Consider the following 13,870-nt stretch of genomic DNA (forward strand, 5'->3'; position numbering starts at 1 on the left):
CTATCAATCAGGACCAAAAAAGTTTTACCATGAAAAGGCCCGGCAAAATCCACATGAACACGGCTCCACGGCTTTTCTGTAGGTATCCAAGCTTGGTCTCTTGGAGGGTTATTTCTTACTACTTGACATTGCTCACATTCAGTCACAGTAGTTTCAATTTGCTCGTCCATGTCAACCCATGACATATCCCCTCGCATAAGCCTTTGTTTGGACTATGCCCGCATGTGGGGCATGCAATAACGTAAGCACCTGGCATTGCAATGCCTCAGGTACTATGACTCTGTTACTGCATAGTAAACTATCTTTTCTTTGAGAAAGAGCCTCTCTCCTTGTTCAAAACGGTTTCAAATCTGGCTCAGTATTCTTACAGGGCCAACCATGGAGTACATAAAACATGACTTTTTAAAGAAGCTTATCTTTCTTTGTTGCCTCTGCAATTTTCGACGCATCCAAGTTCCAGCCGGTAGGGCTGTCCTCCAGTAACAAAACATCTCGTCATCAAACACAATAAAATACTATCTCGTAGAGGCTCCTCACATGAGCCTGACGTAGATGGAGCTGTCCAGATGCTAAAAGCATCTGCATGCCCAATCAATTTCCCTGATCTATATTTAATAATATAATTATAACGACCCAATTTTATAGACCATCGCATCATTCTTGGTGATATTTGATCTGGAATCGCCTTTTCATCGCCATTTCATCGAATGGTTTGTAATGATACAAAATTCTCGACCAAATAGAAAGTCATGAAATTTAGCAAGCCCAAACATAATTGCTAGTGCCTCTTTATCAACTTGTACATAGATCCTAATCCATACTCAGAGGAGTCACATATTAACAGTAATTCTTTTAATCTTTATGTAAATCGTAGCCCACCAATATTAGATCTGGAGGTCTTTAGCTTTATCAATTGCCAATTGTTCTTTCTCTGTTCACACCCAAGCACCCTTAGATTCTAATAATCTGTATGAAGGCTCAAAGAGATGCTTTATCTGGCAGAAATTTTTCATATAAGAAAAATTTCAGATGCTTTCAGTATCATAGTGTATAGATTCCAAAGATGTGGCATTAAGTGGTGTCATGTACTTTCTAGTGTGAATTTTTACATCCGACTTTTCCAATTTCCTGCCATGTTTGTGTTGAACATCTCCTTAGTTGGGCTGTTATAACATTTTTTAAATGACTGACAAAAATTTTCTTTCACTATGTAATATGTATAGACTTAGGTAGCGGAAGTGTATCTGTATCTTCAGTTTTTAAAGGAGGGCAATTTTCTTGGCAGAGTTAAAGTAATTAGTAGATACTATTTTGAGGAACTCACTTCTATGGTCTACTTCCCATCCAGTGTTACTGCATTAACTCCTTTTCAAGGAACTACAGGATCTACACACTACTTGCTTCTATAGCTGCCATTAGATTTGCAGTATTGATATGAAATAATGGAAAGTTATGTTTAGTGTATAGATTTCTGGTTCGAGCATTGATCCCCGTGACACTTATATGATATTGGAAACCCTTGACATTTTTCCACCATCTTTGGAATGGTTTTCTAAGACTAAGAAGGTTAAATATATTATGTAGATACAACCTTTTTTTAAATAGCAAACTAATTTCATAATTCACAACATTCACACTCTTTGTTTACATTCACTCGAAAATTTTATAAATCAGTATTCAAAAGGTTGCCTCAAAATTACTATAATAGACACATATGTTATTTTTGAAAATCGCGAATCATATTCTGCATGTCAGAATATGATTTGACTGATTATTTTCTAGTTAAATGTTTATCTTAAACTTTTGTAAATATGATATGTATGTAAGAGCGAATAAGTAGGTAACAGGTGATAATGGTAGAAAAATGTCCACCTGTTATTCAACTATTTATTCTCTACTTCTGATACATAAAGCATGGATAATTGAATTTATGAAGTACGACTTACTTTTTGTATATACTTTTAAATTATTTAATATTAAAATAAAAGATATTTTTAATATTTTGTGTTTTATTGGGCTAAGGTATTTTCAAATAAAAAAGTCATCAAATATATAATTTTCAATATGCACAGTTACATCTTTATACATGTAAATAATATAGTACATAACAAATAAATAATAAATAGTACCAAATTTTGGATTCATCCATGATTAAAATTATTGCAGTTTGGTGTGATAATTACCATATACAGTGACTTGTCTAAGTGCCAATTTATAAGAGTATCCTTAAAATGATAATTTACATCACCTACGAGTATACTTTTACGATTGCGTCATAACAATTTTTTTTTTATTATTAAAAATGGCAATGATATTTGAACAAGTAGATAATGATATAACCAATGAAAAAATCATCACCAAATTAGCTAAATAAACAATATATTATGGCATAATGTGATTATCTAGTCAGATTTGTATTACATTCTCTTTCAGAAATAAACATTTGCAACATAAAATCTAAGCATTATTAACTTACTTAACAATAATTGTCAATATCAAAACTTTATTCTATAGGTTATTGCTTAATAATATAATATATATCTTAGTAGCTTGTATTGAAATTACATTATTCAGTACAAAATGCCACTTATGAAGAAGGTCCTCAATTATTTTTCTTATTTTGTGGATTGTCTTTTGAGCACATTTTAAAACCGGTAATACTCATACTTCAAGCTGCATTTTAGCTGAAAATCTTTCAATAACATTGTAATCGATACTTTTGTGTCAATGAGGGCCTAGTGCTACATCACAGATCCTAGGCGTCTCTCGCCTTTACGTCGTATCACTACCAATTGGCCATCCCTGGCTTATTGAGCGTCATGAAATATATTTGGCAGGAAGAACCGCCTTTTGCAGACGAAAAGAATACTTTGTCATTACGCTCACACAAAAATTTAAGTCGTTGGGCTTTTTTGTGCATAAACACGCCGTCAAGGTGGCCGCTTTCGACTGAGCGTATTTCTATAGCTTTGTTGCCCCACCCCATTATTTGTCCTGTGCCAATGTAAGCTACAGAGGTTGGCATTTCTCCCCACTGAAAAAATACGAAATTTGTGTGTTTGAAATCGAGTCTCTAAAGATATTCAATAAACAAAAAAAGATGTCAAGTTCCTTCTAAAATTTATGCAGAATAACATGCAAAGTTAAATAAAAAATTACCTGAAGTACTATGTTCTTGCTAACTCTTCCATAAGTGTTTACATAGACACCTTCATTATCATAGCATAGTAAGAGCTGTCCACCATTGGAATTGGGTAGTGGAACAATGCAATGAGGAACTATAGCTCCCTGTGTCTAAAAATAAAAACATTGGCAAATTTTACCACTGATATGGCAATATAATATACAACAATTAAAATTGGAAACATTTTAGAATAACATTAATGTTTTTTAAATAAGCATTTTTAATTTTTATATAAGTAATATGTATATGCGATATGCATTTTGATTTCTACTTAGTTCAATTATTTGAAAGCAATCAATATATCAATGGTATGGTCTTAAAGTTCTTTGAACAATTTTAATCTTTGGACAATAACTTTTAAATTCTTGTCATTGTTTTTTGCTGTTAATAAGCAGATTTACTTATTTTTGTTTAGTAATGTGTACTTACATGTTTTGGAATATAAATATCATAGACACTGGCAGTATCGAGATCAACAGCATGGAACCCATCAGCAGATCCATAAATTACTTTCAGTCTGGTGCCTTCTTCTATTGTTAAATCCACTAACAAAGGCCTATAACATAATGAAAATATCTATGTCTATCTATTGGAAATAGAAATCATGCCATTTATGATTTCGTTAAAACTCCTTGCAAAATTTAGCAAACAACTCTAGGTGTTGGTTTAATTGCAGGAGTGAGTCTGACTGAGACTGAGACTGTTTTTATCACATCCTTCCTATCCTATCTTATCCTACTAATATTATAATCTTACTATAATATTATCAATGTGAAAAGTTTGTAAGGATGTTTGTTACTCTTTCACGCAAAAAAAAAATGGGAAGGGCTTAAGAAAGGATTGATAAGAGAAAAAAGGAAAGGACTGGGAAGGGAATGAAAAGGATATGGGCGAATCTATAAAAATGTGACTCTTAATGGAATAACATGCCTTTTTACTATTTATCTCATTAAAAACTTTTTATGCTTGTTTGTAAAAATAGCATGTTTAAGAGAACAGTATAGACCCTACTGGATTAATCAAGTTTATAATTACTTGCTAATTTCTACTGACTAAGGTAATATTTAATTACCTGTGTTGTAAATCGCCGAAACTTTTAAATGCCATAAATTTGTGATACGGTTTTGGCGCCCACGCGTATATCTCAATAGAGTCCTTGAGAGCAATAACCAGGAATTTGATTCGTTCATACTTGACGATGCGGAAGTGGACGGCGCCTTGGAGTTCACCAACATTAATCCATCCATTCCTCCTTTCTACTTGCTGCTTTGAAAAAAAAAAAAAGTTTTAGTTAACACATCAATAATAAAAGGTTTCACAGCTTTTGGATATGGTCTGTTTCGCTCAAAAATAAAGTATTTGTAAATTTGGTTACTAGGGACATTAATAGCAAGCGATGATATCTGCCTTTAGTCTTTTTAAATCTATTTAAAAATCATTATACTCACATCACTGAGTCCGTCTGTGCGTAGTATTTTAGATTTCAGCCAACTTAAATAGTAAACTCTGACACGATTCTTCTTTCCAGACACAGTTACTAAAATATTTTGTCCTTCTAACACTTCCATTTGTTGGAAGCGGCGTCGAGAAATTAACTGATACACTTTTCCCTGACCAGAACGATCCAGTAACATGAGACCATTTTCAGTACCAATAAGCAGGTTTACTCCTGTGAAGATCAAATAACAATAGATTAATTATGAATTTATGGCTATTACAAAATTGTTATCTACGTTTTCTCAGTTTGTATTCTTTAATTTAATTAAATGTGATGGAAGTGATATAACAAGTGTTTTAATAGATATAGATACAAAAATAAAGTCAGACTTTACCCCACAGCGCAGCGCAGAGTATTTCCGAGTTGAACCTCTTCTTGTACTTGCGTATCTCTGGCGTGTCTGAAGATATGTCGTGTCCGGTGGGCGTGACGTTGACGTTGACGTGGCTCTCCCGGCGCGACGCGTTGCCCGAGCCGCCCGTGCCACTTCCGGTGGAGCCGGCGCCAAAGCCGAACGTGAGGAACGAGCGCTGCTTCTGTTGCAAGGGCAGAAACTGTTGCTGCGAGCCCACCGACGAGTTCGAGGGCGAATGCTGCAGGGGGTGGGGGGACGACGCGCCCGACACGAACGACTTGGACGGCGTCGATTGGACGGACGAGGGGAGTGGGTGGTGGTGGTGGTGGGGGGCAGGCGTACCTCCCGCTATAGCCTGCCTATACTGTAAAGAAAAATTGCATATATCATTATTTGTAACGCGTGTTAGTCGACTGTAAATAACTTGATTGTTTTAAGGTATCTATCGCTCAGTTTTGTGAATGGTTAGTTCATTATAAAAATCCACCTCCCTTATATTAGTCAACATCTCAAGTATGGTCGGAAAGTTATTTGCGGCATGGCCAGTATCTACATTTTATGGTGACGCATTTTTAATAAAATGTGGATGTAGAGTATATATAATATTGTAGCAGGCAATGATTTTGCACGTATAAATGAAGTGTGATGTTTATGAGATAGTCATAGTAGTGTTTGATAAAGGTTTATTACTTTTATATATTCGGGAACTCGAGAAAACAAATTTTATATTGAAATGTTGACTTTAGTTTTAATCTAAACATTTCATTGCCAGTTACATTCACAAGATTAAAATTACCATGAAATGGTAACTCTTTACTTGTAAAGAGTTTCGTAATATCCATAAAACCTTTCCCGATTATCTACCTGAAAGCTGTTTAGTCCAGTTGATTACATGTAAGCAAATCTATGAAAATGCATAAATAGAGAAGAAATGGGAGTATATAAACAAACAACATTCTATATACGCTTGAATTGAAGCATGTCTTGGTTGCGATACGTTTCGTACTTACGCGGTGGTATCGGGTGTCTCCAAACCGGTCGCGGACCGTGGCTCCGGTGTGTGTTTGCATGATTGACAACCATTATTACATTAATACTATATACTATAAGCTCAGCGCGGCATTTTGCGAATATACTTGGGGCCCCAAACATGATCTAAATCATAGTATAAATAAAACTAGGAGTATTTTTAGACACATATTACCTAATAAAAAACAAGTTATATAACCTATGAAGTTGGGAGCCCCTGGCAATGTTAAATGGGTAACGCGGCCGGTTACACCTTAAATATTTATCACAATAAGCACGGCATGAATGAATATATTGACAAATTTGCGTAATATATACTATGTATTTTAAATGCTTCTGAATCCTAGGTGTAAATGTATTACATATTTAACCCATGATGATATTGATATATTTTATGAGGAGGCTCAAAGTATGGGAAATTATAAGTATAGCAGGGGTATTTGGGCTGTTATTTACCTCTTCACTGGTAGATTTGTCATGTCTCGGTGGTGTGGTGGGTTGTCCGGCCTGGCTCAAGAGATCCGGTAGTACGGAACTCGTGCGAGACCCACTTCCCTCATTATTTCCACCCGAACGACCCTGGGAGGGATATCCACTTATAACTCTATTATTCTCAAATAAATAGTAGAGTTATATGCATGATTTCAATTTTGTTGTGTTCAAATACATGTAAATAGATAAATATAAAACTTTAAAATAGAAAATTACACATGTTCAACGTTTTGTAGCATAAAAAATTATATAAATACTCATTCGTGTAAGTTAACGAGTTTTGATACATGATTTATTGGAAAAACCTTTTTTTTTAAACATAATTTATAAACGCTATAAAGTTGCGAATAATTCTGTATAATTACACATAAATAATGGCGATAAAATCGAGCTATAAACTGTGCATTAATGTTTTAACGTTGCATCATTAGCGGCATAGCGAAACAAACACAAACAGTAGCAAAACATGCAAGTGGAACACATTCACAAATCTGATGTTTAATGTTTCTTTCCAGCTTCTGTGACATTTCGTTAGGCGATCATTCCCAAGTTATGTTAAATATCGTTTTAATGGCACAAATTTTGTAATTTCACTCAGGACACATCGCATTTCTCGGCAGGAAGACGGTATCCGCGCACAGATGGTAGAAATGGTTAGTTTATTAATAGTGCTTTGTTAACAGTGGTTAGGTTAATGTCAACTACCGAGCTGATATTTATCTAAAATGTTTCTACATTTGTATATACATCATTTGCAATTACGTACTGTAAACTCTACATTATACAGATGCTTACAATACTATAAGAGTTTCATATAAAATATCACGCCAAAATACAAGACTTATGAGCAAGGACTAGAATAAAATAATCATCTACAATACAAACTATACAAAAGAAACGTATTACAATGTTATTACTGATGTTATCATTTATTATGTATGAAAACTGGACAAACCCCATATTTGCCTCAACCACCACACCCAAAGCTACAGAGTCAAACATAGCTTGTAATATACGTATAATAGCATTGCAAGTTACTTAGGTTAGTCATATACAGTTGTTAGATATACAAAGATTAATGTAACCCTCATACCAAAACGTAAGTAAGTATAAAAATATTAATCAAACTATCCCGAGCAGTGAGCAATTACCTGTTCCTGTGCGTTTACCGCTTCCTGCCCACAACTCGACAAAACCTCTGTGTGCCGATTACAATTTCGTCGAAAAACGATATCGGATTCTGTCTTTTCTCTGCGAGGTTTCATAATGTTGCAGCTGTCGGGTATATTGGGGGCTGGTTTGTTCTCCAACGTATTAGCAGTAAGGTCTAAAGTTCCAGCTCTCTCAAAGGTAGCCCCACTGGTGAAACAGATGCTAGTCGCTGGAGAATCACTGTTCACACTGCTCTGACGACTCATACCGTTATTTTCACTGTCTTGCCGAATTAATTCAGCTACGTTCTTCAAAGCATCAATGGGATTGTTACCCGGAACTTTCCTATCTGGGGTCCTTTTATCGGTTCTTTTAGCTGCATTTTGCGAAAACTTTAGGCTGTCATTCATTTTTATAAAATCTGTTAGTACAGGCTCACCAGAGGATTGCGGTTTATTGCTTTGTTTTCTTGAATGATTGAAAATACCGCTAGAGCGTTGTTTATTAACAATTGGACTCTCATGCTTGGGGAAGTATATGGCCGAGTGTCGTGTACTAGACAGAGGAAAGAAGTCTGAATTCTCTCGTCTGAAACCTCTGAAAAAACGATTCGGAGAATTAACTTCTGATTCTTGTTCCTTTTTATATTTCAATATATCTGACAGCTTTTCTTGTGTGGATTTTTCAGGTTTTTGGAAAAGTTGTTTGTGGCGCGAAGGCGGAGTCGCGATGGCTTTATATTTGACCCACGCATCCTCCATTTCAATTCTGGATTGACGTTGGAGTTGCGCACGCTTTTGTTCAGTCTCCTTGCTAGCGTCTTGTTTCTCCTCTTTGGCTTCATTATTTCTCGAAGGGAAAAATCTTGCAAAGTCCCAGTCTTTTAATAATACCGCTTCATCGACGTCTGATTGCCTCCTATTGTTTTCTGTATTCTCCCTCTGATGTTATTCAAAACATGTTTAGTATAAAAGCCACATATGAATATAATTGTTATAAACAATAGATAATATGATCGCTCACTATCTTATTTTGGCGTGAAAATTGACAGATTAATTCATTAACCTTACCAAACTATAGAGCCAAAGGCAGATAAAATGTTGAAAGCTGAGGACATGCTAAATTTTTATCACAAATATTAAATGTTGATATTAACATGTACTCAACCTTTATGAAGTTGTGAAAAAAATAATAATATGGATGTTTAATGAAACGCCTAGACACTAAAAAATTATGTTAAATACAATCTTTACTTTATTATTATGCTAGTAATAGTTGCAGATTCGATTCCCCTTGATTCGCCATTGTGATATTGGCATTAAATACAGTATTTAACACAGTGTTGTTTATTATGGTCCTAATAAATGATATAATGTTCAAAAAAACTGAAAAGAGTTGATATAATTTGAATGCAAAGATGAGCTTATATCATACATACATTATGTTAGAAATAGGAATCTTTTAATGGATGATTAGACAAAATATATAATTGTTTAAAAATGTGCCTTCAAACCAAGTTTCTTTAAAAATCTCAAGCATGATTATGCGGATATGATTGCCGATATTGATGTCATTTAAATTCATTTTTTAGCCAAATAGATTTAAGACGTTAAAAAAAATGTATTAAATGTGTGAACGCTGATATAAAAAAAAACTAGTTTACTCGGTACTAGTGATGTGTTTAAAATATCAGGTTATTATTTTTATCTCCGTTCAATCAAGGACAAGCAGGGGCTCATGCTTAAGTTTATGTTGCTTTATATTGTATTATGTTCAATATTATATTGCTGTAATTGTTGCATATCAGAACAAGTTTTTAACTTTTCAACGTGCGCTATCAACAACGCAAAGCGCAATGTTGCCAGCAACTTTGCAACACTCACAATTGCCTGCAACTCTGCAACACATTAACCATCGTTGCTAACGAATACGAATAACTTGACTTCAGAATGTACACAAACATCAAACCGTTGTACGCAATCATACCCGCATATATCGCGTACACACAACGCGGTACGCAGCGACTCACCCGCTTGACGAGCGTGCGGTCCGCGTGCGGGTCGTCGTCGTCCGGTGTGGGCGGCAGCGGGCGCGTGGGCGGGCCCGCCGCGCCGTCCTCCGACACCGCCGACAGGCCCGGCCTATAGCAGAACTCGGGGCTGACAAGCCGAAACGAATAACGGGCACGTGCAGGGACCGGGTTTTGTACGGAATGCCAAGGGTGTGGGATTTTAGGAGGGGACGCGAGGAGGCAGACGAATCTCATCATACGTAAATACAGTATTTACGTAGAGGGGTAATTTGTGAATATTTATGTGATCGTAAAGTAGTGGGGATTTAGCGCGATTGGAGCAGAGATTATAGAAAAAAAGACAAGTTCGTCGATAGTAGAGGGGCGCGGAGGATTTGATGAATAGACGTTAGATGCACGGAATTGAGAAATTTTAAACAATACAAATTAAGAGACAGGCAGGGATTTGCGTCCAAAATTTAAACCAATGTAAAAATTAAAGTTTATTGGATGGCATACATGATATACATGATGATGAAATATGAACAAGTATTTTAATGGTAGGGATACAATAGAGAACATAGGATAAATGGAATAAGTATGGTGATGATGAAATGGGAATGATGGTGTTTGGGAAAATGAAATGTGCATATGTGATGAGAAAAAAATCAAAGGTGATGAGAGGAAAAATAAAAGTAAAATGCAAAATAAATAGAAAAAAGAAATGAAAAGATGTAATTAGTTGATATGTAAATTGGTATGATATTACAGACATTGATGTAATTTCAAAGCTTTGGGACATCACATAATAATTCATTTTGGAGTTGAACATAACCAGCATATTCTTTAAACCATAACAACAAAATAACACTTCAAATATAAAAGACTATTATTGGTCAACCCCGGCTCCGTGGTACATATATAGTCTTCCTCAATAAATGGGCTACCTAACACTGAAAGAATTTTTAAATCAGACCAGTAGTTCCTGAGATTAGTATGTACAAACAAACAAGCTCTTCAGCTTTATAATATTAGTATAGACATGGGCAGCGACATAAGTTCCTGATGGTTTAAGCTTTTAGACTGTTTGTAAACAAATTTATCATAGTTCATTAAAAATGGTCATATTTAATATTAAATGACAAGAAGTCACACTCACAGGGGCTTGGGAGGATCGCTGGCAAGCAAAGTGCCGTCATTCCTGACTCGGCCGCCGCCTTCATCCGCGTCGGAGTCGCTGTCCGAGTCCTCGAATGTTGGCTCTGGAGGATTCCTCTCCACGGGTGGACCTTGAAACATTAATTTATTATGAAATAAAAGACAAAAACAGTATTATTAATATAATTAATTAAATGACAATACAAAATTTTCTACAACAAACAAAACAAACTACATGTCTTATTTTGGAACAGTCATAATTTGATTGTAAAAGAAAAAACATTTTTATAAATACCTTGTCCATTTGTGGGTGCTCTGGGCGGTCGATTAGGAGGTTCGTTTCCGGATACCACTCCAAGTTCATTCAGTTGAGCGGCAAGTTTATCCAAATCCTATACAAATATGAATTACATTAATAATCCAGCTGACAATAAAACTGTATAAATTTAAGTAGAATGAAATAAAAATAAAACCAAAACACACCTCTGGCCTTCTTGGCGGAACCTGCGTTCGAAGTTAAATCAACCGTGCAAAGAAAAACAGCGTGACATGAAAACAAAAATAAAAGCAATAAAATAACATAAAACACACAATTTAAATAAATTGCCTTTAATTATGTTGTGTGTTTATTGTTCTTTTTTTTTTGAAACTCAAATTATTCAAATGAACATAATTAGTATATTAGAATATAAAAAGTAGAAATTGACAAAGCAAAACATACAATTTTTAATTTAATGGAGAAGTAATAAAATATTCTTTATAGATATTTTTTATCCATATCATAAATAAATTTACGCTGATTTTAGGGTTCTATGTTTGAACTCAAAGCAGTATAACTTCACACTGTTTCCATCTAAGTCGTCTTCGTAAGAAAATCAGCTACAGTATTGTTTTTTTTTTTTTTTTTATTTACAAATCTATTTAAGTAGATTATTATTATAATATTATTCACATACCATAGGAATAAACTTGTTAGATCGCTGCGGGGGCAGAGGGCCACTGGCAGGCGGCGTGCCGTTGTTCGAACCGGAGCTGTTCGAGGAGCCCGATGACTTCGGCGTCGGGGGCAAAGGCCTGAAATTTTACAGATTAAAAAATACTTACTTTTTTATAACTACAACTAATACTAAAATTACTCACGAGCATTAACTTTTATTTCTCTGTCAATTTAATTTCTTAACCGTGCGACAAACACACATTATGACAAAAGAAGAATCCACTAACAAAATATGGTAATAAGCCATTCTAAGAAAGATAAGTTAGTTAAAACAAATTAGGATATTTTGAATCAACAATCAAATTATCTAAATTTATATAGACTAGCTTAAATTGTTATAATTTGATAAGAAAATTAAATATTTACCTATATCTGTTAGGCTGTTGTGCCTGTGGGTCTGGCACAACTATCAGTCTTTGTGGAATGGATGGCCTCGCTGGAGGACCAGGCTCTATACACAACAACATTTTTGTTAAGAGTACAATATCTTTTAATATTATATTTGTATCAAGAATAATAAATGGTAGGACGAAACTATAAATATTTCATGATATCAATTCAATATTTTTATAACAGTTTTAAATAATTGACAAGGAAAATCCTTTGGCATCTGACAAAGTAATAAGTTATTTAACGTTTTTTAAGGTAATTTTTTAAAAATAATTATTATAAAGAATGTATTTTTATGTCTTTTTTTTAGTAGTTATTATACTTAGTAAGCAAATTGCAATTTACCTGGTATTTCCTCTCGCTCTTCACGTTTGCTGTTGCGTTTAGGCGGCGGTTGGGGTTGTTGCGCTTCCGCAGCTCTATATTTCATGATAAAGCATTATTTAACACACTTTTAAATCAAATGTTAGATTTTAAAAATTCCTGTTAATATGCTTTCATGAACATGGATTTTTAATATATTGCGGCATTCTATATTATAAGTCTTGATTGATGTGTTCTATGCTTTGAAACACAGTAAAATGAAATAGGACATCACTGCCACATAGATAATGCAAATTAATTTTATTTTATTCAATATTAAAAATTACATTTGTATATTTTACTTACTTTTTACAATTCTATTAAGATTTAGTTTGCAAGCGATAAGCCACAGACATGGGAACACACCCAGGTTTTCTACTAACCTTCCCTCTTGTATCTGTTGGAAGTTCCTACGTAGAGTGTCCCCTCCTTGGTGTGGAGCATTATGCACAATGGATGATGGTTCTCCTGCAATTGCATTATCTTCCTCTTCACCCTCAGAGCCAGAGTATTTGTAGTCTTCCCGAACTGAGTTCTCTTGCTTGCGTTTTTTGCATCGGTCTATATGATCCTTCAACTGTATCCTCACTTGCCGCTCTGTCGGCTGATCTCTGTAACCGTAAATAAAATAAAATTGTAATAAATATATGATTTTCCTTTTTTCAATGTTTCATAGCCATAAAGTAAAACAGGACCTATTTTTTATGAAACATATTCATGTACTTCTGTTGCTAATAAAAAAATGAATATTAAAAAATCAAGGTTCAGTAACATGTTGGTACAGTACAGGTTGGTACAGTTATAAATTGGATGGATGATTTTTTTTGGTACTTGCTGTTTAGACTTTTTTTTTGTTATTAAAGTGTGCTTTGTTGAAATTACTGTTCTTGAATGAAGAACTAAATGATTAATATTTGCTTATTTTATTTAAAAAAAATGAAGTAAGCATACACATTTCACTGTTATTTACTTAATACTTCCTATTAAAGCAATTAGTTTATATTATTAAAAATAAAGAAACAGATATTGCTATAATGAGATTAGCCCACCTTATAAATGGATGTTTGAGAAGATGCTCAGTGTAAGGCCTTTGATGATAATCCTTTACAAGTACAGTTTCAATGAAGCTGTGAAATTTCTTTGCCCACTTCTTGGACTTTAAGCGAGGAGGAGAATTCCTGTAAAATGCATACAAAGTCATACATTTATGCTCATATTATATATCACTAGCTGTGACCCGC

The 13,870-nt window shown here is 34.5% G+C and overlaps 1 protein-coding gene across 6 annotated transcripts in view; it reads right to left on the reverse strand.

Annotated features, from left to right (window-relative positions):
- Positions 1 to 2,055: 2,055 nt before the first annotated feature.
- LOC119830510 (serine/threonine-protein kinase mig-15) overlaps positions 2,056 to 13,870 on the reverse strand; it is a 15,863-nt gene continuing 4,048 nt past the window's right edge. The window contains exons 6-22 of one of the 6 annotated variants that reach the window (XM_038353556.1): positions 13,679 to 13,807; positions 13,013 to 13,240; positions 12,612 to 12,685; positions 12,243 to 12,327; positions 11,836 to 11,953; positions 11,363 to 11,383; positions 11,175 to 11,271; positions 10,881 to 11,010; positions 9,740 to 9,851; positions 7,710 to 8,651; positions 6,523 to 6,645; positions 5,017 to 5,218; positions 4,633 to 4,853; positions 4,257 to 4,450; positions 3,614 to 3,740; positions 3,160 to 3,294; positions 2,056 to 3,034 (exon numbers count right to left, since the gene is read on the reverse strand). In XM_038353556.1, the coding sequence (XP_038209484.1) occupies positions 2,786 to 3,034; positions 3,160 to 3,294; positions 3,614 to 3,740; positions 4,257 to 4,450; positions 4,633 to 4,853; positions 5,017 to 5,218; positions 6,523 to 6,645; positions 7,710 to 8,651; positions 9,740 to 9,851; positions 10,881 to 11,010; positions 11,175 to 11,271; positions 11,363 to 11,383; positions 11,836 to 11,953; positions 12,243 to 12,327; positions 12,612 to 12,685; positions 13,013 to 13,240; positions 13,679 to 13,807 (3,187 nt within the window). In that variant the 3' untranslated portion in view covers positions 2,056 to 2,785. Of the gene's footprint in view, positions 3,035 to 3,159; positions 3,295 to 3,613; positions 3,741 to 4,256; positions 4,451 to 4,632; positions 4,854 to 5,016; positions 5,402 to 6,522; positions 6,646 to 7,709; positions 8,652 to 9,739; positions 9,852 to 10,880; positions 11,011 to 11,174; positions 11,272 to 11,362; positions 11,384 to 11,835; positions 11,954 to 12,242; positions 12,328 to 12,611; positions 12,686 to 13,012; positions 13,241 to 13,678; positions 13,808 to 13,870 lie in introns of all 6 variants that reach the window. The other 5 variants (XM_038353554.1, XM_038353557.1, XM_038353555.1 and 2 more) reach the window with 5 other exon arrangements.

Source organism: Zerene cesonia, chromosome 11 (genome assembly GCF_012273895.1).
Source record: "Zerene cesonia ecotype Mississippi chromosome 11, Zerene_cesonia_1.1, whole genome shotgun sequence".
Lineage (NCBI taxonomy): Eukaryota > Metazoa > Arthropoda > Insecta > Lepidoptera > Pieridae > Zerene > Zerene cesonia.